Raw genomic sequence first — 25,023 nt, 5'->3', positions numbered from 1 at the left:
AATATCTTGTGGGGGTAAATTTCTTAATTCAAGGTTTCAATTAACACATTTAAAACCTCTTCTCGTATTTCTGCCACATCCATATTCAGACAAACTACACTTTGCTTTATACAGAATAAATAAAACCATTCTTCTCCCATGCGTTCTCTGACTGCAATGTTTAGAGACACAGGGGAGGGAAAAGGAAGGGAATAAACCAGTGCTTTGGTATACCAACAGAATCTAGACAGACAGGCTACAGCTTGCTGAAAGCCAAAACTAAGCTGTCCAGATGGGTGCTTAGCTCTAACACAGTCTGGATCCATTCCAGAGCTAGAGTAACACAGGCGTAAAGCTGTTGGAAAGCGCTATGAGGGTCTGCATGCATGACTTCAAAACAAAAACTGGTTTGAATTGAAGTTATGAACATACTTTAAACTGAAAGACAAAAAGGTTCAGAAGTTTTCCACCGCTGTTAATATGAAACATAAATGGTTTCGTGGCGAGGTGGAAGAACCATCTGCAAGATAATGAGGAGTTTTACAGCTCTTGCCTCCACAAAGTGCTTCAAAAGTGAAAACCTGAAAAATCTAAACAGCTTTATGACTAAACTGATCTTTTCTATAATAGTTGAAAAGTAATTATAGTAAAGCTATCACACATTTAGGCATCACATTAGTCGTTGGAGAGCCCAAAATATAAAGGAAATCTTCAGTCAGATGTTCTATTCAGTTCACAACACATTGTCATGGTTCAACTCAGCAGCCGGCAACTCAGCACCCAACAGCCGCTCGCTCACCCCTCCCTTCCCCCCAGCAGGACAGGGAATGGAAATGGACAACATGAAAAACTCGTGGGTAGAGATAAAGACAGTTTAATAAGACAACAAAGGAAATACTACTACTACTACTAGTACTACTACTACTAATGAATATGCAAACCAAACTATACACAATACAATTTTCTCACGACCCAATGATCAATTTGCAGCCAACCCCCAGGCAGTGATTGCAGAACTCGAAACTCACAAATTTCATGAATTTCGCAAAACTCCCGAAAAAGACTGAACTCCCACAAGAGTTCAAACTCTGGGAAAAGAGAGGACTAGACTAGAGTAAGTCCGTGATTTCTTAGCAACAACTGAAAACATCAGTGTTATCAACATTTCTCTTGTACTAAATCCACAACACAGCAGCTACTGAGAGGAAAATTAACTCTACACCAGCTGAAACCAGGACACACGTGAACCCTTTTAACTTACAACAACATAGAGCAAGATTGTACACTCCAAATGATTCAGCCCAGGAAGATATTGCTTCGACTTATACAGTAGGAATTTCATCATCCGCACGCAGGCTGAGCAAGCCACTTAACCAGAACAGGATCGACTTAATACGGAACCACAGTCTGGTAAACCTCTCCCTATGAGACAGTTCCTACAAGAACTTCTGCCTATGAGAAACACAGTAGGAATACACAGTGATAGATAGCTAACATCAGGAAGTGTATTTTGGATAGTTAGAACAGCAATTGACAATTACCGTAACTAATTTTCCTTTATGTGATTTCTGAAGAAAGTTCAGCATATGAACATGAATGTCCAGGGATACCTGTTTTACCTTGTTATGTCAACCATTCTCTTAAACAATGAAATCAACACGTATGAAGCCATGAAGAACATTCAAATATTTTCTTTTTTTCACCTAACTTTTGTAAGTATGTGTTAAAAGACTTGCACAGGAGAGTGCCAGCAAGTAACTTATAAAGGCTTGATGAGTAACTTAAATTATTTCTCAGGAAAGTAAAAAAAATATGAACATTAAATAATTTCACTACTCCACAAAACTGCATTCAAAATATTGGATACTAGTGTGCTTTGCCTGCTCAGCTCATCCACTTTCTCACTCCTGTTGTTTTTTGAAATAAAGATACAATTCACATCCTATGCTTTGAGGCAATGGAATAAAGTTTACTAATTTAGGGTTGGTTCTATCAAAGAATCTATAAATTTCGTCTTCATTTCCACTGCCTACTTTTGTGGCTCTGCTACATAACACTAATTGAACAAATAGCTACACTAAGAACATTTCTCCACATTCAACTGTATTTCCCTTCAACACAAAACAGATAGGTTTCTCTGAATCTTCCATGCAGTGGATCAGCTTTGCCATATTTGAAGATTGATCCCCTCCTGCCCTCTTGATCCCTGTAGTGCTTCTCACTCCTCTGGGGGCAGTTGTGTATGACTGCTGGTTGATACATTTGCAAAACACCTGGGACTACACAAGTGAAGTAATTTTTCTTTAAAACTAGTTCTTTTGCTGATGCTTGCTTACCTCATTGTCTGACTCCACAAGCACTTGGTCATATTCACTAAGAGCTACTAGGAACATGATAGATGTGACGTTTTCAAAGCAATGTATCCATTTTCTTCTTTCTGATCGTTGGCCTCCTACATCCACCATTCTGCAAAATAAACATCCACATCAACTCCATGAATACCTTAACAGATGAACACATAAGCACACACACAATAACAAAACTCAAAAATTTAGTTGAAAACATAGTTTTGCTTGTTGTTTGTTTTTCTTAATAATTTTTTCCATTGATATGTAATGAATGTGTTTCATGTAGATACGTAAGCATACTTGCTTTGATGTCTGATGTGTTTTCTGTATTTAAACTATTGTGGGTCTCAAACCCCTGAGATTTCTGAGACATAAAGGTCTCATGAGTCATGAATTGACAATGTATGCCCTGTGTATTCAGTAGAAACAGATATGAACAGAATAGACTTGGTGGTCTGCCTTTTTCCCCCCAAATTATCAGAGTGAAAATTCCCAACTTGTTAAAGCTCCCCAATTTTCAGAGGACAAATAGAACACAAGATGTATCTACTAACATTTTCAATAGCCGAAAGTAAAACTCAAATTTGCTCACAGTGTATTCCCACTTCTTCCCCTGTCTTAGTGTAGCTAAACACAGATGTATAACTTGCAATTGCATAGTTAATTTTTAAACAACTGTTCTGGCATTAAAGTAGGGTGATTTCTCTCTAAAGGAGTGTAATCTCTCCAAGAATCAACTACACAAGTGGTAACTTTGCATTACATAATTTACATGAATTAGGGGGACACACGACTGTACTTTCAGATTATTATTCACAATGAAACTTTGATATATATTACTGAAAAGATGAACTGCAGGTTTTCTATCAGTAATAACTACCTTAAAAGACAAACTTAATTATCTTTCATCCTTTCGACATCTTTAACATCAGCTCCTTATTGTATGTGGAATTACATTAAAATACAACAACCAAGCTCAAATTTAAAAAACATAGGCTAACTGCTTATTACGCACTTTTAGCCCATATCCTATACATGATATTGCCAATGTAAAAGGAAACAACAGAAGCAACCAAGTGTGTGTTAAAACGTTTTTCCTACCTGAAAATGACACTTTGTAAGTCGAATGGATATTCAATGATCCCTGTTGTTGGGACTCGAACTCTGAGCACATCTTGCTGAGTTGGCAGATAGGTTGAATCTGCTATGCGGTCCAAGTCGTTAAGATAGCTATAGACAGGGAGAAACAACAGGAATGTACGACAGTGACACCACTGTCCCACCAAGGAAAAAAGAAAGAAAGGCTTGGGAATGGAAATGGGCTGTGGGGTAGGAAGAAGTACAACAGAAAAAGAGCATTATCGGCATAAAAGAGGAGGACGAAGTATAAAAACTTGCTCCATCCTCCCTTCCTGTATGCTTTCATAGCTTCAAGTAAATTCTATAGAAGTGTACCATCATGATTCTGAATTTTTCATACAAGTTTGTTCGGCTTTCAGATGTAAAATCACCAAAGATTCAAAGTTTTCAGTTACATAATTCTAGCCGATTTAGAGACAAATACTATAAAACGTGTGAGAGATACAAAATTGCCCAGTTTTATTTGGATACGTAACATATCTCTTGACATTCATTCTGCAGTGTCTACATAGATAAATGGACAAAAACGCATCTCCCAAGGAACAGTGAACTGCTGTAGAACAGATCATTACCAGTTACAAAATGGTAGGAGGATATATGCCACTGTTTGGAGATTAAATTAAAAAAAAAGGAAAACCCCACCCACTGACAAATTAAAAAGCTCTCCGGATCTTGCTATCAGAAGGCAGCACTGATTATTTAGTGCGATCTCTGGCACCTGAAATTCCTGCATTCACACTGAAACTTCCGATTAAGTTAATAAGCCTGCATGAGATACACCCCAGTTGGTTAGCAAATAATCCAAAATTGCTGTAAAATTGCTTGTAAAGGTTAACTACAACGCAAAAATCATCTGCTATTGCTTAATGGTCGGTTTCAACCATAAAGCACCAAAGTACTGGAGGTTTTAATCACAGAATCACAGAATGGTAGGGGTTGGAAGGGACCTCTGTGGGTCATCTAGTCCAACCCTCCTGCCGAAGCAGGGTCACCTACAGTAGGCTGCACAGGACCTTGTCCAGGCAGGTCTTGAATATCTCCAGAGAAGAAGATTCCACCACCTCCCTGGGCAGCCTGTTCCACTGCTCCGTCACCCTCAGAGGGAAGAAGTTCTTCCTCGTGTTCAGATGGAACTTCCTATGCTTCAGTTTGTGCCCATTGCCCCTTGTCCTGTCACTGGGCACCACTGAAAAGAGCTTGGCCACATCCTCCTGACGCCCACCCTTCAGATATTTATAAGCATTTCTAAGGTCCCCTCGCAGCCTTCTCTTCTTCAGGCTGAACAAGCCCAGCTCCCTCAGCCTCTCCTCATAGGAGAGATGTTCCAGTCCCCTCATCATCATCGTAGCCCTCCGCTGGACTCTCTCCAGTAGCTCCTCATCTTTCTTGAACTGGGGAGCCCAGAACTGGACACAATACTCCAGATGGGGCCTCACTAGGGCAGTGTAGAGGGGAAGGAGAACCTCCCTCGACCTGCTGGCCACACTCCTCTTGATGCACCCCAGGATTACATTAGTTTTCTTGGCAACAAGGGCACACTGCTGGCTCATGGTTAACCTGTCATCCACCAGCACTTCCAGGTCCCTTTCCACAGAGCTGCACTCCAGCAGGTCCACCCCAAGCCTGTACTGGTACATGGGGTTATTCCTCCCCAGGTGCAGGACCCTGCACTTGCCCTTGTTGAATTTCATCAGGTTCCTCTCTGCCCATCTCTCCAGCCTGTCCAGGTCCCGCTGAATGGCACCACAGCCTTCCGGTGTGTCTACCACTCCTCCCAGTTTGGTGTCATCAGCAAACTTGCTGAGGGTATGTTCTAACTCTTCATCCAAGTCATTGATGAAGAAGTTAAACAAGACTGGGCCCAGTACTGACCCCTGGGGGACACCACTAGTTACCAGCCTCCAACTAGACTCAGCGCCGCTGATGACAACCCTCTGAGTTCTGCCATTCAGCCAGTTCTCAATCCACCTCACTGACCACTCATCCAGCCTATACTACTTCCTGAGCTTCCCTAGGAGGATATTATGGGAGACTGTGTCGAAAGCCTTGCTGAAGTCGAGGCAGACAACATCCACGGCTCTCCCCTCATCTACCCAGCCAGTCATGCCATCGTAGAAAGCTATCAGATTGGTCAGGCATGATTTCCCCTTGGTGAATCCATGCTGACTACTCCTGATAACCTTCTCTTCCTCCACTTGCTTGATGATGACCTCCAGCATAAGCTGCTCCATCACCTTTCCCGGGATGGAGGTGAGGATGACTGGCGTGTAGTTCCCTGGGTCCTCCTTCTTGCTCTTTTTGAAGATTGGAGTGACGCTGGCTTTTCTTTAGTCCTCGGGCACCTCTCCTGTCCTCCAGGACCTCTCAAAGATGATGGAGAGTGGCTCAGCAATGACATCTGCCAGCTCCCTCAGCACCTGTGGGTGCATTCCATCGGGGCCCATGGATTTGAGGGCGTCTAGATTGCCTAAGTGATCCCTCATGCAGTCCTCTTCGACCAAGGGAAAGTCATCCTCTCTGTAGGCTTATTCTCTTACCTCCAGGTAATTAATTCTCATAAAAGAGATACTTCAAACAAGAAGTGTACCATTGCGTGTGTGATAGCCTGTTTGGGTCCAGGAGCTGGACATCTCATGAAATCACTGCATCACGCAGCTTGGGCTCTCCCCGTGGTACACGCTGGGAGAAAGACTGCTGCAGGGAATGAAGCTCCTGGGCATTCAATTACTTCCCAGCACAAGAATGACCCAGAGTTAGCCACTGAGGTGATAAATTAACCTACGGATGACCTCATTCATTCCAGGGGAGGAGAACAATGGTCTTGTAATTTCTCAAATGATGATGAAGTATCACTAAGCTTTGAATATGTTTTCCTGATAGTTATTAGTGCAGGTGCTCTTTTTAAATAAACCCACACAAGAAATAGTGACACTTCTTCTAGATGCTCTGCATGATTTGTTAATGCAATAGTGAGAGCAAGTTATCCTGAACAATGACAGAAACAAAGTAGTTTGATTTCCACCTTACAGCAAAAACACAGAAGAAATAACTTGTTAGGTCTGGGAGGAAGCCAAAAACATTATTAAATCTCCCTCAATACAACTTTATTAATGAAAGATTAATCTAATAGTAAACACTGAATGTGAGAAAGTTACACATAGTTAGAAGGGTGTATTGAACCATGTATCTCAGATTATCCAGAAGCTACTACTCTGAAAATATTTTCCAAGAACACTGATTAGTTTCTGCCAATAAGCAAAAGGATTGAGAGTCTGAGCACTTCATGTGCCTTCAAGTGTTTTACACAAAAAGCAGAATGGACAAGCACATCATCAATTCGTTACTGAGGAAAAAAAAAGAAAGTACAACAATAAGAAACTGACAGAGACTCTGAAGTAGCTTCTTCCCCCCCCCCCCCCCCCGAAAAATTCGTTTCGGTTTTGTTTTGTGACTGTATTTTGGGAGGATGCAAAGAAGCATTGCAGGTCCTAACATGAGAGCAGGACTCCAACGTGACTCTGGTTACCTCTTGTAATTGCCATTTTCATGCTGTGAGCATACACCAAATAGACAATGAAATTCTTTTTAAGTTGAAAAAAAATCATTTAAAGTTTCGATTTGTTGGTTTTCTTGTTTGTTTTTTTTTTATTAACAGAGACACTTCTGCTGAAGAATTACTTGTGCTGGAATTCGTATTTTAATTAATTTTGTGCATTGTTGCTCTGAAGCAAAGGAGTATTTTCTGCTACTGACTTCAACAGTTCTGCAGGTCAGTTACACTTCCTGTTACCACATGAGGATACGTAACTCCACATTCTGCAATCAACCTCAAGGGGATTAAACGTGTTTCTGAATATCAGATTGAAAGCTTTGCCTGCAGCAGCAACACAAAATTCCCTTCAAGATACTCTAAAAATCACTAAGAACTCCCTAAGTCTCTCTTAAAATTCATGTAACCTCTAAAACAAAGTAACACAATGAATTAAAAAAATAAGTATTATCTTGGAGTAAGGACAGGTATCATTGGCACTGACATCAGGGTCTTTCTCTTCCATTTGACCCACTGCTTCATATCACATCTGAAGATTTTCGATATATTGCAGAAATGAATTGTCTCTCTTCAATCAGGTGTACTCTTCCTAAAATACTAGTGGGAGCAAATCAACACACCTATGCTCAATACGTTCTCATGACTTTTGTATTAAATACACAACGGTATCCTTCTATGTCCATGGTACTACATAGAAAAAACCCAAGACATTTTCTCTTCTCGAAGCACAAGAATAGATTTGTTCATTATATTAGGAGAGGTGGGGTGACAGTCTGATTTTTCTGAATGACTGATTTGTTGGGTTGACTCGCTATTTCAAAACATAATGAATATAGGTGACTATTTACACAAAAAGAAAAGACAACTGGAATACCATTAATATTTAAAGACATACTACCAGTACTCACATTTTTCACATATTACTATTACAGCGGTTCCTGTAACACTGAAAATTTACTATGTCATTTATTTCATTTATCATAGCTTAATTCACTGCCACAATAAAGACTTCTATTTTCAAATCTTCCTCATACCAAAAGGCTTGGACTTTTAACTTTTTTCCCCCAAGTGAAAGATGGGGTTTAAAGAAGTTCTCTGATCACCAGGGGAATGCAGCACAGCATGCACAAGTTTTAAGCGTCCTACAGCTTTTTAAACTAACAATTTATTTATTCTTAAACTAATGTACCAAGCAGCAACTTTAAACAAGAACATCAAAACATGCTAGCTAATGCCAATTCTTTTCTACCTTCAGCTATGCTGGCTCAAGCCCCACTCTAGCTGCACATCTGCCCATCCCCAGCTGCCAGCTCTTTTGCTTGTGCAAGGCTTGATAACGTATTTCTGTCACAATTATTAGGAATAGTGAAGAAACACTATTGAGACTGTTCAGATTAAGCTAGTTTATTTGATGGACACAGCCTAGGGTATGGGAAGCCCATAAGTACAGGCAGGAAAGCAGGGTGGAGTAGCTTCCTCCACTGGCTTATCTGCAATCAGAAGAGGACTTATGAAGCCAGGATTATGTGAAATGCATAGAGTCACTGAATTCAGATGGGTGAGGAAGTGAAAGACAATTAAGATTTTCATTGACTGTTTTGTATATTTGTTTATTAAGAAACAGATTAACCACGGCTTTAAAGCACTTGCCTAATGCAGCCCTAAACAAAGTACTGACAAATGCTCACCCGGGCAAACAGATCCTGTGCACATACAAAAAATTTAATCATGTATGAGATATACGCAAGGTATTTTAGCGTAAGTGGCTAACTCAAAATGTATGCACAGATACTGCAACCAGCCTTTGCAATGCAACTAACTCTTCAGCATATACTACAAATGGCTACGCATGCACTCTTGCAAACAAACCACAGGATTTGCCATAAACATGAACTTCCACAAAAACAGTGCTTCCAACAATTGCCCAAACCAGGTGTTTCCTCAGTTTGTTAACTTCAAAATCATAATAACGATATGGATATTGGAAACATCCTGACAGCTGTCCTGAGGGCTAGTCCAAAAGCAGGTAACCACCAGCGTTACCACAGGGAATTCAGTTGTACAGCTAGCAGCCAGTGTGCAGGTCATTTAGGTCTCAACTATATGGCATTCCGAGTCCATTTTTACCACTTGGTAAGAAATGTCTCACTTTGATGAGACACCCTGTAGCTAGATCACCTCTCACCCGAACAGTACCCACTCAGCGACGCATTATACAAGGGAACAAAAAATGGAAAATTGCATAAAATTACTTTTAAGAAGAAAAAAAAGCCAAACCACATAGGTCTAGGTAAATTTATAGTACAGATCAAGTTTAAAAAGTTAATTATACCTGTAATTAGTTTTGTAAAAATGAATCTTAGTGGCTGCTGAGGTAATTTTCCAGGGGGTTGCTACAGCAACAGGCAGAAGGCGCACTACTGAGGCGGTGCGTGTGTAATGAGCTGCTGGCAGCGGCCCTTCCCTGACGTCAGGAGAAACGGCCACTGTCTCGCAGCACGCCTGTGATCTGCACGCTGACCAGAACCGGAGGAAGCCTTTTGTTCCCCAGTCAGCGCTGAGAGAGAATTACTTGTTTTTAATGCACTTTACATAACCTGTGGTAAGGTCCAAGCCTGCAGCCAGCTTCAGTGAAGCTGCTGGACTATGGATGTGCTAAGGGTGCCCTTGAAAGCAAGCATGTCTCAAAGATACTGCTTGTCCACACTGCAAAATAAACAGCAGGAGCAGGATCACAGGAGTAGACTGACTGGCCTCTGTACTTTCTCATACAGAAATCAGGCAAAGAAGTGAGACCCCTAGCCTTAATAAACAGACCAGAGCAGTTTTAACCAATAACCTTCTTCAAGAAGTCAAATATAAACCCCATTACAATGAACAGGCAGCTCAACATTCAGCCTTAATTCACTTCCCAGAGCTACATCACCTAACAAAGACAGACCATCAAAACTTACTTAAATTTACTTTCGGTGAATGAGGTCTTGATGCACCTTCAGCATGAAGAAACACAGGACAGGCACTTCAAACAAACACCACCCCTCCAACCATGAGCTACAATTTTCCAACATCTTCGAGGCCAGATTTATCTTGCAGGTGATCAGGTGATAAAATAGTGTTTTCTCAGGAATAATTCCGTAAGGTAAATTTCTGAAACTTTAAACTAGGTTCAGCATTTAGCATAATTAATCAAGACAAGCCATTAAGGCATGGGCAGACAAAAGTAGAAAAGCTACAGCCATCATCCGTCTCTAATACGTTTCCCTTTCTGAGGTTAAAAATCAGATCACTCTATTCACCAGTACTGCCTAATAACAGACTCAGCAGGCAAAACTGATGTAGCAAGATGCTGAATTAATATTCACTAGCACACTACTAAACCCTGTGCTTAGAAGGAGTCTGCCTGCGAGACCTTGTGAGCACAGAAGTCCCTCGGGAGCAGAATGCTTCTGAAATGCACTGCTGGGTAGAAGGCATCTGCCTGGCACCACCCCAGAAACACACTCCGAGAAATCTCTACAATAAAACCAAACATGTCGAGACAGAGGTAATTACTGACACTGATAAAAGGGTCAGTCTAAAACTAGTAAAGATGACTTGTTACCACACAGCCAGCAGACGACATGACTGTTCTTTAATCTATACAGGGAGAATGAGACTACAGGGGAAGAGGGAAGGAACAAACCCCAAGAAACTCTACAAAGTTTGTTGTTTAACAGAAAGTTTGTTGGGTGGTTTCGGTGTAACCACAGCTATAAAAGCAAGGCTTACCAGCAACATTTCATATGCAAATACTTTCACTGTGTTCAACCACATGTAAGACAGATACCGCATGGCTGACTTTTTCCAGGTATGACAACAACCAGAAACATTTACATCTTTTCAGTCCTAAAGCTCTCAGGTTTAACTCAAAAAACCCGTGTCTTCCTCGAAGTTAGAATAGTTGATAGGTATGACCCTCTACAAAACGCTCTCATATACATACAGTGGCTGTACAAGTAAAAATAAAACCCTAACCAAAGTCTATGACTAAGGCCACTTAGGCAAACTATTTAATAAGATTCGATAGATCTCTGTCGCTATTCTGGAATCGGATGGAGCCACTCTCCTTACTGTTGCTGGGGTTTGGTGTCTTCTTTTGGGGTTGGAGTTTGCTTGTTTTGCAAAACTGTGAACTGGCTGATGAGACTACCCCAAACTAGCACTGAATTCGACCATACGCTGGAAAACAAGCTTAGAAAGGGAAAAGCTTTTCTCTGCATTTTTGAAAACGAATACAACGCTCTTGTGTCTCAACTCCTCACATGCAAAATGTTAAAGTTGCTGTAGCAGGATTTTTCCTACCTCACAGAGCTGTCAAAGTAACTGACAAAAGTGTCGTCTTTGCTAACAAGCAGCAGCACAGTAAATGGAATCACTTCTCAGAGTACAATAACAAGCCCTGAACAAAGCTAAGTGTAAACAAGTATGGGCCACGTCTTCAGAACTTCTGTAAAGCTTTGCATTTCTGAGCCTCTACAGCACTGGTGAAAAGTTGAGGCATGTTTACCAGTTTCCAGAACTATCTAATCTTAACTTAAACTAAACACAATAAACCTAAGATCTTTGCAGTGAAGTAGAAATGTCTGCACTGTGATCTTTTTATCCTTATCCCATCAAATCCTGCCTAGCTGTCTCCCTCAATTTCCTATGTGGCTAAAAGCCAACCTTAGCAAAGGCTAAAACAAGCACATAATCAAACATAAAAAAGTTTGTACAAACTCTTAAAAGGAAATGTGGATTAAAAATTATACAGATATTAAAAACATGATCAGTACTGCACAAAAAAAAGGATCTTGAAAGAAATACATACCATACACTGCTTTATGCAACGTCACTTCCCTGTCTAAATTTCCCTAGTTCTGTTGCATAATCTTCATTTTTTCTATAGGATGCAGTGCTTTGGTATGTAGCAGATTTCATATTGCACCTTTCTTCAGACCTTCCTTTTATATTTGGGGACTATATCTAAGGCATAAGATAGGGTAGGTATGGTTCTGCTGCTAGTACTTGATCTTAATCTTCAGACTGTCATTTTTATTTGCTGCTTTTATTTTACTGCAAACTTTACACAAGTAAGGCTGCATAAAGTGTGAATACATAAAAGCAGAATCTACCATCTGCAACATAAATCCACAGAATCATAGAACAATTTGTGTTGGAAGGGACCCTATAGCTCACCTAGTTCCAAACCCCCTGCCCTGGGCAGGGACACCTTCCACTAGATCAGGTTGCTCAAAACCACATCCAGCCTGGCCTTGAACACTTCCCTGGGCAGGGACACCTTCCACTAGACCAGGTTGCTCAGAGCTCCATCCAGCCTGGCGTTGAACACTTCCAGGGAGGGGCAGCCACAGCTTCTCTGGGCAACCTGTTCCAGTGCCTCACCACCCTCATAGAAAAAACTGCTCCCAAAGACAGCTTTAGAACCTTCAAGTACATTTCTACAAATTAAAGGAAGAAAGAATCAGTGAACAGTATTAAAATATTTGTTAAATAATTATGTACTTCTGTATAGTATAAAATGTATTGTTTTCTCACCCCCAACAAATGACTTGTACAGACACCACCTAGACAGTTGTTCGTAATTTGCTACTCCAGTGTCAGTCACACAGCAGGTCTCAATTTAGGACAACATTTGTCCTTCTGACAGGCTCACACAAACCCATGAAGCCTTAAGAATTCCCTACAGCTTTATGACATAAAAGAAGGAATGTTCTGATTGCTAGAGGCAATACCAGCAAACTGAGTAAACTGCTGCAGTAAAAACTTAGATACATACACTGATCTCTCTCCTTGTGTGCCCCTAAGCACATCCTATTTAGCACACAGTAATTCCACTGAGGTATCAAGGAATTAATTGTTCAGCTGAAGTTACAAAAAACTTTGAACTCAGATGGAATACTGTCATACCAAAGTATGCATAAGCAAGCATAAATACACGAGAGGCTCTTCTAAAGACTCATATACAGTGATTCATAATTCTAATTTAAAACTCGTTTTGCAGAAATCCACAGCATGAACTACAACAACTTACAGTTAGAATCACCAAATCTGGAAAAAATCGTGTTAAATCGCTAGACATGTTGAGCTTGAAAAACAATCATTCACCTTTTGCAAGGCAATGTACTAGCAATTGCCTTCTACAACTACTTCATGAATTATTCCCCACTATTTTTAATACTACTCAAAAGATCCACTAAGGTGACAGTTTCATTAGAACTAGGTGAAAACTACAGTATTCAGGATAATCTGATCTGAATTAGCATCAGATGATTATTTCCTGCTTTGGAGTGTAAGTAGTTCTATTTTAATCCTCTAAGGCAAGCACACAAAATACATACATTTATTTCAACTTTAAAAACAGCATCACATCTGTCATAGAAACAAAGATAGGACCTACAAATTACAAGAAATTTGAAGTGTAAGACAAGCTCTGCTTCAATTTCAATTCAATTTTGCTGCTCATTTCAGTATGGAAACAGTATCAAAGTACACTGTCAGTAACTTGTCTGAAATTTTCTTTTCAGCATTTATGCACCCTAAAGTGTTTCAGTTTAGGTAATATTCTATTTGTTTTCTTACCACTAAAAACCAAAACACAATATGGTATCTTCAGGCACAGTGAGAATCCAAACAAAACAACAGAGATGCCACTGTGCTTTGCACCATTCTGCACCAAAATGTGCATACACAAATAATAAAAGTGTTTTTCCTGTTGTCTTCCTGACAGCCATGTTCTTTAAAGTTTAGGCTTTGTTTCCATGAAAGAAAGGCAGCTCCATGAAACACAAGAACCGTTGCTTAGTACTATTTACCTCACCACCAGGACTGCAGAAGCTATGTGTGAGGGAAAAGGGGAAAACCTGGCAAAACAGGAGTTCTGGGTCATTTTAATTTTTAGGAATTGGATGGAGGTGTACCCTGGCTGCACTTCCCACTATTCACTACTGTCATACTACATGGAAGTAATTTTGTCCAGCTTGCATTTGTGAGTGTATGTCAGAGGAGAGTAAGCTCCTGAACAGGCACAACAAAAAAAAACAAACCCATCGGTGATTAACTATCCCTAGTCGGAATCTTACTTTAAGACTTCAAATGATCACAGACTGTCACTCTGTGAAACAAACACAGATAACCCTAAACTAGATGTATTCCACTCCTTAAAGTATTCTCTGAATTCAATTTAGTAAGTGTATATTCAGGCACGTTTGTGCTGCATATGCATACAAACATGTACGTAGGCTTACAGTGTAAGAAGGTAAGAACTAAAAATTACTTTGTTAGAGACACAAAATTATACATAGTTGTTTGTAGCCACCATGTACTTACTATTTAGTTGAATCTGATAATTGATACTCCCGTCGTCTATCGTAACACTCCTGAATTCCAGGGTCATTCCATAAGCTTCTTATTGCATCTACATATGGGTTCTCAAAAGTTGACACCTTCTCTACATCGACTTCTCGAACTAACTGTGCATGAGCCTAATTCAAAACAAACAAAACAGTAAAACTTACTTCATTTTCCATGTTTGCAGATAGCTCATATACAGTGAATATGATTAACAGGAATAATTTTTCATATTGGCCATATCACCAATGTATACATGCAATCTGAAAAACCAAGTACCATGAAGAAGGTTGTGAAACTGGAAAAAGGAGACAACAGTTACAGGGAGTTCCAGAGAAGAGGAAGAACAGGATAGAACCCTTCACTTTCTTATGGAAAGTATACAGATCTCAACATGGATTAGCATATTATTTACGTTTCATGCTAAAAGACACTGTTAAACAGAATACCTACCACCCATTCTACCAGCTGAACCCCTTATTAGCAACTCAACCCAGGACACTTGACACAACAACAAACATAAAGACAGAAAAGACAGTAAAACCCCAAAATATTAAAAGATGGATAATTTACAAAAATCTGCATCCATGATGTAGTGATGGTGTAGAAAAGAAACAGTAATGTTGACTTACTACGGAAGACCCTTAAGTAAATGGTGAATGAATGAAAATAAGTGACAGTATTGAGTAAATTATGAATGAGTGATGATATGGTGTATTCAAAGACAAATAGTGATAAATATGACATTAAGACAGAAAGTGGATAAATAAATTTACTTATGGGCCCTTATTTCAGACTATGCTTACTCCAATCTAGTAGTATTTAGATAAAAAAGGATGAAGCACTCCCATTAAAATTTGTATTTAATAAAGCTTATTTCAAAGAAAGCTTTGATTTTCAATTTTTCAGGTACAATCTTAGAGAATATAGAATCTGCTTTTTAAATGGTGACCAGTTAACCAATTTGACAGATTTAGACTCTGATGGTAGCTGAGAGAATGGGAAGAAGGGAAGGAATTTGTCTTTCAGAGAGACTGATTAAAGAAGTTGTTAACATTACCACAAATGTAACAGAAGTTACTACTAAAAAAGAAAAGCAAGATTATTACATATTTTCTCTAGTTCAATTTGTACTATAAACTATGGAGATTCTTAAAAAGTAACGTCTAAATTTGGGAGGTGCTAATAGTGAATAATCCCTAATAAATCCATCACCCTCCTAAATACTTAAAATGTAGCTGAAGCCTATGGAGTCAGACCTACCAAAGAAACACAGCAGAACGATTTCTGATTTGTCCTGAAGTATTATGTACACATTTGAGTAACAAACACATGAATGTTTGTATCTGTAGAGATACACACACATGCAAACATCTACATACACAGACACACAGAAGACAATAGATGAAAACTTAGTGAATCAAAAAACCTGAGGGACTCAACTCACATCTAGTCTGCATTTGAGATGAGGACACAAACCTCTTTCCATTTAAAATTAGGTGAAGGTATACTGAAAGGAGTGTTCTTGTATTGTAAAAAAAATATATATTTTAAAATTATATTCATTATGTTTATTTTATTTATTATATTTAATAAAATGTTTACACACATGATATCCCATCCGTCTTTTCAGACAGTCCTGGAGAATGATGTTACTGCTTATTACTAACAAAATATTATACCTGCAACTGTTGTTTCCTCAACAGGAAACAAAAACCTCCAAGTTCAACGTGTGTTCTCTGTTATCAGATTAAAAATCTCCAAAGTTCTAACACAAGGTATTTCATTCTGGAACATGTCCATGCATCTCCAAAATGTCTGGACAAATCACAAAGGGTCCCTACCTTCTCACAGCAAATAACAAGAAATGGTACTCTACTAAACACAGAATCACAGAATGGTAGGGGTTGGAAGGGACCTCTGTGGGCCATCTAGTCCAACCCTCCTGCCGAAGCAGGGTCACCTACAGCAGGCTGCACAGGACCTTGTCCAGGCGGGTCTTGAATATCTCCAGAGAAGGAGACTCCACCACCTCCCTGGGCAGCCTGTTCCAGTGCTCCGTCACCCTCAGAGGGAAGAAGTTCTTCCTCATGTTCAGATGGAACTTCCTGTGCTTCAGTTTGTGCCCATTGCCCCTTGTCCTGTCGCTGGGCACTACTGAAAAGAGCTTGGCCCCATCCTCCTGACACCCACCCTTCAGATATTTATAAGCATTTATTAGGTTCCCTCGCAGCCTTCTCTTCTTCAGGTTGAACAAGCCCAGCTCCCTCAGCCTTTCCTCGTAGCAGAGATGTTCCAGTTCCCTCACCATCCTCGTAGCCCTCCGCTGGACTCTCTCCAGTAGCTCCTCATCTTTCTTGAACTGGGGAGCCCAGAACTGGACACAGTACTCCAAATGAGTCCTCACTAGGGCAGTGTAGAGGGGAAGGAGAACCTCTCTCGACCTGCTGGCCACACTCCTCTTGATGCATCCCAGAATGCCATTGGCCTTCTTGGCAGGCAGGGCACACTGCTGGCTCATGGTTAACCTGTTGTCCACCAGGACACCCAGGTCCCTCTCCACACAGCTGCTCTCCAGCAGGTCCACCCCAAGCCTGTACTGATGCATGGGGTTGTTCCTCCCCAGGTGCAGGACCCTGCATTTGCTTTTGTTGAACCTCATCAGGTTCACAAGCCACACAAGCCACTGTTCCTGTGAAACAGGATAATTTTTATTTTAAGTATCTTACACCTTATCAAGCTCAGTTCTGTATTCTATTGCTCTTTTGTACTTCCAGAAGAATGATGCACTGAGTATTTTCCCACAGCTTGTGACAAACTGATAAAAGAATATATTCAGACACAGATTTTTTTTTGTTTTTGTACTTCAGCTCCGAAATTATGGTCAACTGATACCAAATGCTAACAGAGCTAAAAGACTAACTTACTACTCAAAAGCTTTCATTTGAAATCTGTCATAAATAAAGTATTTCTCCAACAGTTCCCTAAACGTTCTCTAACAGGTGCTCAACTATTCTACACTAGTAGAAGAGAAAATCTTAAAAGGTAATTACTTTATTCAGTTACCTATCTAGATTTACTACTATAAAGTTGTTCAAGATATTGCATTGTTTTATTTATCAGTTCTGTATGTTCTGTCATACAACTAATACGACTCTGCACTATGTGACAATACTTGCAAAATAAACTATGGTGAATGGCAAGAAGTTGCAGCCATCGAAAAACTGATTCAACTTTTTAAAAAGAGACAACATTTCCTCAGCGAACACTGCTTCTGCTTCCCTGGGGTTTGCCTGGGCACACTGACAGCTTGTACCAACCGATACACAGCTCTTCACATCAGTGCTGCGTCTCTTAAATCTATACATAGATTTCAAATCTTTATTAATCCTCAGTTATGCTTTCTTATTCCCAGAGGTACTCTACTTTCCCATAGACAGCAATTTTTCTTTCTTTGAGAGTCTTTGTCAGGCAACATCTTTTGCTGGCTTCTAACTTCTGGTGGTGGAGACAGAGATGAAAATACAGGTTCTCAACTATTCGCTTCATTTTTCTCTCATTTGGCCTGGTACAAGTCAAAAGTAATTCTAGTGAAACCTTGTAAGATGGAGAAGAATAAATTTAATGCAGAAGAAGTATCAATCATGCATGATGTGTGCTGTCACTACTTCCAATTACTGGCTTTAGTTTCACTCTACTAATATAATAGCAAATTTGGAACATAACTTTTGATGGTAGCACTCAAACATGAACAAATCTAAGGACTCCTCCTTAATCCAGTCTATGCAACTATAAACGTTACTGAGTACTTCTTAGTCTACTAATCCTTTCACTTTACCCAAAGATTGACATTATTTGGAAGCACAAAAAGCAAAAGTCAAGCTGTTGCCCCTGAGAAAATTGTACCTTTCTTATTAGGGACACCAGTAATTGTCATCAAAGCATTAAAAAAACAACCACAAAAAAAAAACCTCAAACCCCAAATGACAGACAAAACTGAAGGATTCTGTAAGTACTACCAAATTAAAATTGGTCATTATGTAACTACTAGTTCAGCTGTAATGTTCCACACACAAAATCTAGGTTGTGCAGATAACTTCAGTCCAATACACTTCTGACATCAGCAGTCAATATTTTCCACGGCTTTCTGGCAATATAAGAATACTTGTAAAAACTTCCACATTTTTTGCCAGAAATCTTATAAACACTCATACAATTTTCTTAGCAAACCACAGATATCCTGAATTTAAGAGCTTCTTCACTGACTTCCACAATTATTTAAAAAATGATCCCAGAATAAGAAAACTGAAATTTCTGGGAATAGTATTAGATTCTGAAACCAGGAAAACTGGAGCCTGAGGAGATACCAAAATAGCTATAATTTCTCCTTCTTCATTTCCGTCAGAAAACTACTGACAGTGTTAAAAACTAATCCTGAGTTTGAATAGCATTACAGTTTTATGCTGGTCTTTTTGGCAATGCTCTTCTGGCCACAGTCCATGAATGATATTTTTTTAATCTCTAGGCTTCATCATGTCAGTTTTCTACTTATTCATAATTTTTTGAAAGCTCTGATGTTTCTTAGGGACTAATTGGGCCACCCAATGATCTGGTCTCGAGTTCTTTCTGTGTGTGCATCAACCATCTTGAGCCTTGTAACAGTGGCTACAATCAGTGTAGCAAGCATAGAAAAAGGTTCATATTTTACATTCCTCTTGATACAGTCTCTGCAATTTTTCCAAATTAGCATTCCAACCTACATAGAATGATTTCTATGAGGGAGACCAGGCAGAAATGTACCATCTATTTCAAAAGAAATTCGTCTGTGATCTTAAATCCATAGGAGAAAGCAATGTGCTTGAGATCCAGCAGGCAAGATTGCTTCTTACCAATGGTCTCTGTGGACTAGCTGATTTTAAGGTGCCCATTTAAAGAATTCACTTACACGGGAGAGAACATCTTCTGTTTTGTAACAGGATTTCTGAAACCGATCAGACAAAGCCTGCAGCTGTCGTGCTTGGTTGTCAATAACTAAATGATCAAGCACAGTGACATTAGTTAGGTCTGGATAGTGTAATTTACACTGATTGCAAAATTGAGAACAATGACGTGATCAGATCCAAGCAGTCCAGGAGCTGAATGGAAGTCATTACAAAGACATCACCATGACCACGGATTTGCCTTCTATGAGAGGCGGGCGGAGGAATTCTTGATAATGCAGCTTAAAAGCAGAAATGATTATTTATGCCAGCTCAACAACAGTCATGAGTCATTTACAGATTCAGACCCCGGTGACTTGTAATCTAGAAGTGTAGTTCACAGAAATACCTTGCCTTATAGGGCTGTATAGCAAGATACACTGCTCTGGAGACTCCTGCAAACCTGCAGATATTTGAAGTGGGTATTACATTCAAGGAGAGTAATAATAGTCTATTTCCCTGTCTTGAAAACTAGACGGTTGGGGGATGTGTTCCTCAACACATCAGAAAGCAGCAACCTCTGACTTATAATCAGGAAAGTGTTTTTACATAGCAGCCCACAAAAAGTAGTTCGTAAGAGAACTGTAAGGGAGGATGGTGCTTCCCTTGAGCAACTTTACAGCATAGAATGGACTAAGGTAAACAGGGATGAGGTTTCATGGTGTACCAAGAGCTGTATTTGTACTAATAAAGTGTGCTATGCATTGCTGAAAGTAGGCTTAGTGCAATGCTAATTATCCTTCAGCTGCTGACAAAGGTTAATATGGTATCAAACTACCTAAATCAGAATTTATCACCCTTTCTCGCTTCACATTTTAACCTTTGGAAAGAAAAAAATAGCATAAGCTCTTTGAAAAAGAATCTCACAGACACATAACAGAATCTAAAAAAATGAGTTTGCATGAAGAAATTTTTTTTTGTTAGTGGTCATTATAAAAAGTCAAAGATGATGGACCCTAACCATGGCTTACAGGCAGTACAATGAAATAATCAGGATTTAAACATGGTATCTCATGACTTAAGATGGATATTTATTCCATTCAAAATGCATCATTGAACATAATACTTTTATATATTTAAACACTGGAATTATGACTGTCTACACATACAAGATTTGGTTTTTTGTTTTTTTCTTTATTAGGGATCAAGGAAACCTTAGGAAGTAGCTGAATAAATGAGAACTTTATTCGTACACTACAACCAGAGCCCTGAATTTTCTTGATGTCTTATTTTCTTTTAAGCTGCACCAGACATGGAGGCAAACACTAAGCTACCGCTACAGGGCTGCAACTAGAATATTCAAGCAAGCTTTTACCAAGGATTATACCAAAATTTCTATATAGGTAATAGAGAACACTTCTGAAACTTACATTTTAAAGGTCGTATTATTACTATAGTCGTTCTTGAAAAAAAGCTGTTTTAATAACATAGCACGAGAAACATGATGAAACAACTTCTTGTCACCCTAGCAGATTCTCTCGCAAGTATTAGACACGTGAGTCATGCCAAAGTAGAAGACAGGGGAGGTTAGGTGTACAATTTACATACATAATCTAGATCTTCATAAAGCTACTTTCTTACAGTTATCCTACCGTTCTATCCTGAAGTTTCCAATACTCTTCTTACAAACAAAAGGTTTTTATAGCAACAAAACAAGGTTTTTCTGATGTCAAGCAGAAGAGTAAGAAGTTATCTTACTCTCTGATAACTAATCCACCCAGTGTGAATAACTGTTGGAAAGTTAACTGAGTTAGAAAAGTAAGTATGTAAAAATACAGTTTCCCGTCATGAAACATCAGATGCCCTCCTATGAGATGGAACATGTATGTTGTTAATTTAGGGAAAGGAAAGCTGTGGGACAGTGCAATTACAGCAGCACAGAGCAGGTACTGTTCAGAAGTAAATAGATCTGAGGAGCCCAAAGCTAACACAGACTTGTTCTGCTCTGGCAAACCACAGTACACCGTAATAAAAAGGTGAGATCATATTTTTACTTACTGTCCAGTTTTCCTGTTTTCCATATACAAACTTTAGGTTGCCTGGCTATCACTGTTAAGCTGTTGCCTAACAAATAAACATGTAAACATTAGCATCAGTATTAGTTCGTTAGAGTATCTAATTCCATGTAATGGCCTGAATTACCACTTTTATCACTGTTCACCTCTTCCCTCTCAAAACCACATACGTATTGTAATACTTCCACCAACTGAAACACTTCTTCAGCCAACACTTCTGGCAATCAGTCTCTACAGAACAAACCAGGTTTTCAAAACCAGGTTTTCAAAACAAAGGAAAAAGTAGATAAAGATCGAGAAAAACAGAAATTAAGCACCCATAAGCCTCTCTACCAATAGGACAAAGAGGCAGATGAAGTAATTTTAGTCAGTCTGGCAGTGATCTTGGGTAATTTCAGCTGTTGAAGTCTTCGCTACTTCTTCCTCTATGAAGAAGGCTAGGATTTGCGCATACATCCTGATTTTGTTTGTAGCAATTCTAAGCAGAGTAATTTACAAGAAAACTCTGGTAAAAGAATTGATAACTCCACATTTAGTATGATAAAGATCTTCCTGGATTTGTATCTCTATAAAACAAATAATGACTTTTAGATATTTGCATTATATAACATAATCTTTTAACGTAAAGATCTCCAAGTACTTCACAAAGGCCTTAAGCACCACTAAGTGCAGTTACATAAAACTATTGAAACACACAGGTCGATCACTTCCAATAGTGAAAGTGTAATCATAGTAGTGTTCAATTAACAGCAGTTACCACTACATTATTATTACACTTGAGACTAAGATTCAGTCCTGTAGGAGAAAGCAATTGTTACCTTCAAATAGTAACAGCTCTTGTACAAGTATTTCTAATGAGGTTAGTGACAGCACAAAACCTGATGTGTCTACATCACAAGTCACAGGAGTGCTAAATGGTATACCATACCATGTTACCCAGATGCCCATGCACAAACACACACTCATACGTCTTTACACATCTCTGAGTAAAAAAAAAATACACTTCATCTAAACTATCACTTCCATTTACTGCATTGCCTCTGCAATTATTTGAAGAAAATTTTCCTTCAACATGATTCATAGATTTGGCACAGCTTTCTATAGCCAAATAATTCGGTCCCAGTTTCCTAATGTAAACTTGTCCTTAAAAGGGTTTGAAGCAAAAATAAAAATTTCTTTTGTTGCAAGACCCAGGAAGCTTCCCCCATCAAACCAAAGACATCACCTTTTATCTTACTAATAGTATTTGTATTTTCCTTTTGTTTGTTTTTCAGTTTTGGTTCTTCTCCAAGGAAGTTCTAAATTTTGCTATAATGTGCTATGTAAGTGTACTATTTACTTTTAAGCGAATTGTTTTAGAACAGTATGACTCCAGAATGGGAAAGAGAGTGATTCTGAGGCAGAATTATATCTTCTCATCACTCCCTTTAACCAAAACATGGTAGACATATATCTTCCAGCAGATAAGGTGAAGATATGATGTTCATTACACCTAAAAACACCACACATGAAAAAGATGTACTGCCATGTGTTTTTAAAATCTGCACTGGTCACACGAGAATACCCAATGAAGCCACAAGACTTTCACATCCTGATAGTGCCACGGTGAAGAAGGAATGGATTTAAGACTTCAGGAAAAGTATTTCTTCAATTTGTTTTTGCAGCAATAGGAAAACGATGGGACTCCCAAAGGTACTTGGAGATACCTGATCCTCCACAAACTACTTCAAGAGGAAAACATGACTGCTGAAGAAGTTCTTGTAATACAGCACTATTGTTAAGAAAAAGGTTCACACTTTCAAGACTGCTCTCTGGTGCTGCAGGACTACATTAATGGATTAGCACAAGACTTCCTTTCTGTCAATCAGTTGATGCTACTCTACTACAAAGTATTTGCTTTCTGTATCTATTTTTGTACATTTAAATTAAGCTGGGTTTTACTAATTTACTCCAAGTAATATTTTACTGAATTACCACAGTGGTTAACTCTGGGAACAATAGCAGTTAACCAAATAAAACTCAGGGAAAAAAACACTTGATGACAAATACGCATTTCATCTTTCCATTTACAGGAGCAACTACATAAGCCATCTTTTTTCTGTAAAGCAGCATGAGTTTTAAGAATGAAATATTAGCAAAATCTCCGAGGAAAATTTTCATCAACCAGTAGGGCATAGAATAGTAATGCTGCTTTCTCTCTTCTGTAGTCTTTGTACGGGTAAGAATGCCCACAGAGCATGACATAATCTTGCAAGTCAGAAGACTAGCCTGTTGTATTCTCCTGGACAATTCATGACGCCATAGAAAATAGAAGAATAAAACAGCCAAAAAACAGAATATGTTTTTCAATTGCCCGATTCATGATAAACATGCAGACTCAGGGAAGCCACTCCTAACTGTGGATACATAAGGATATTACAGGGAAAGACAGAGACCTACTTTTCTCTTTATCACCTTATTTTTCTATATGTCCCTCTCCTGTCAAAGAGCAGGTACCACTGTCACAGTTTAACTTAGCAGCCGGCAACTCAGCACCCAACAGCCACTCACTCACCCCTCCCCTTCCCCCCCAGCAGGATGAATAATGGACAAAAGGGAAAACTCACGAGATGAGATAAAGACAGTTTAACAAGACAACAGAGGAAACACTATTACTACTAACAATAATAATGAATATGCAAAACAAACTCTACACAACACAATTTTTCTCACCATCCAGTGACTGATCCACAGCCAGTCCCTGAGAAGCAACTGCAGAACGCCAAACTTGCCAAGCTTTGAGAAATTCACAACACTTCTCAAAAACCTCAAACTCCTGGAAAAGTTCAAACTCCTGGACAAGAGAGGATCCGAATTCATGGAAAACAAGAAGATCCAATAGCTCCCTGTCACCCCCAGCCAACCCCTATTTATAAACTCTGCATGACGCCTGTTGTGTGGAATATTTTCATTGTCCAGCCTGGGCTATCTGCCTGGCTGTGCTCCCTCCCAGCTCCTGCACACCTGCTCATTAGCTGGATATGGAGAGAAAGTCCTTGACTTCTTAGCAACAACTAAACCCATCAGTGTTATCAACATTCACAGAATCACAGAATCATAGAATCATTAAAGTTGCAAAAGACCTCTAAGATCATCAAGTCCAACCATCAACCCATCACCACCATCCTACTAAACCATGTCCTGAAGTGCCATGTCTTCTGAACACCTCCAGGGATGGTGACTCCACCACTTCCCTGGGCAGCTAACTCCAATGCCTTTCACTAAAGAAATTTTTTCTAATATCCAATCTAAACCTCCCCTGACGCAACCTGAGGCCATCTCCTCTCATTCTATCGCTAGTTACTTGGGAGAAATAACTTCTTCTCATACTTAATCCAAAACACAGCAGCTACTGGGAAGAAAATGAACTCTATCCAAGCCAAAACCAGGACAAACACCTAGGAAATGGAGTAGAGGTGATAAACACCCCAAAAGTCTGATGTTGCCACAAGCTACTGTTGTCCCGCTACTGAACTGAATTACGAGTCAGAAACTGCTACCCAGTCTCAAATTTCTCCCAGAAAAACTCTGCAACAGGATTTCAGACCTAGCTGATAGTCAGATAATGGAAAAACAGATTAAAC

The 25,023-nt window shown here is 39.3% G+C and overlaps 1 protein-coding gene across 1 annotated transcript in view; it reads right to left on the bottom strand.

The window, feature by feature from the left end:
• The window catches only part of LOC104333384 (guanine nucleotide-binding protein G(q) subunit alpha), a 139,029-nt gene that overhangs the window by 27,716 nt on the left and 86,290 nt on the right, over window positions 1-25,023 (bottom strand). The window contains exons 3-5 of the mRNA XM_075447267.1: window positions 14,386-14,540; window positions 3,429-3,557; window positions 2,316-2,445 (exon numbers count right to left, since the gene is read on the bottom strand). Of these exons, the coding sequence (XP_075303382.1) occupies window positions 2,316-2,445; window positions 3,429-3,557; window positions 14,386-14,540 (414 nt within the window). The remainder of the gene's footprint in view (window positions 1-2,315; window positions 2,446-3,428; window positions 3,558-14,385; window positions 14,541-25,023) is intronic.

The sequence above is a fragment of the Opisthocomus hoazin genome, chromosome Z (genome assembly GCF_030867145.1).
Source record: "Opisthocomus hoazin isolate bOpiHoa1 chromosome Z, bOpiHoa1.hap1, whole genome shotgun sequence".
NCBI lineage: Eukaryota > Metazoa > Chordata > Aves > Opisthocomiformes > Opisthocomidae > Opisthocomus > Opisthocomus hoazin.
This window is presented reverse-complemented; position numbering and strand designations above follow the sequence as displayed.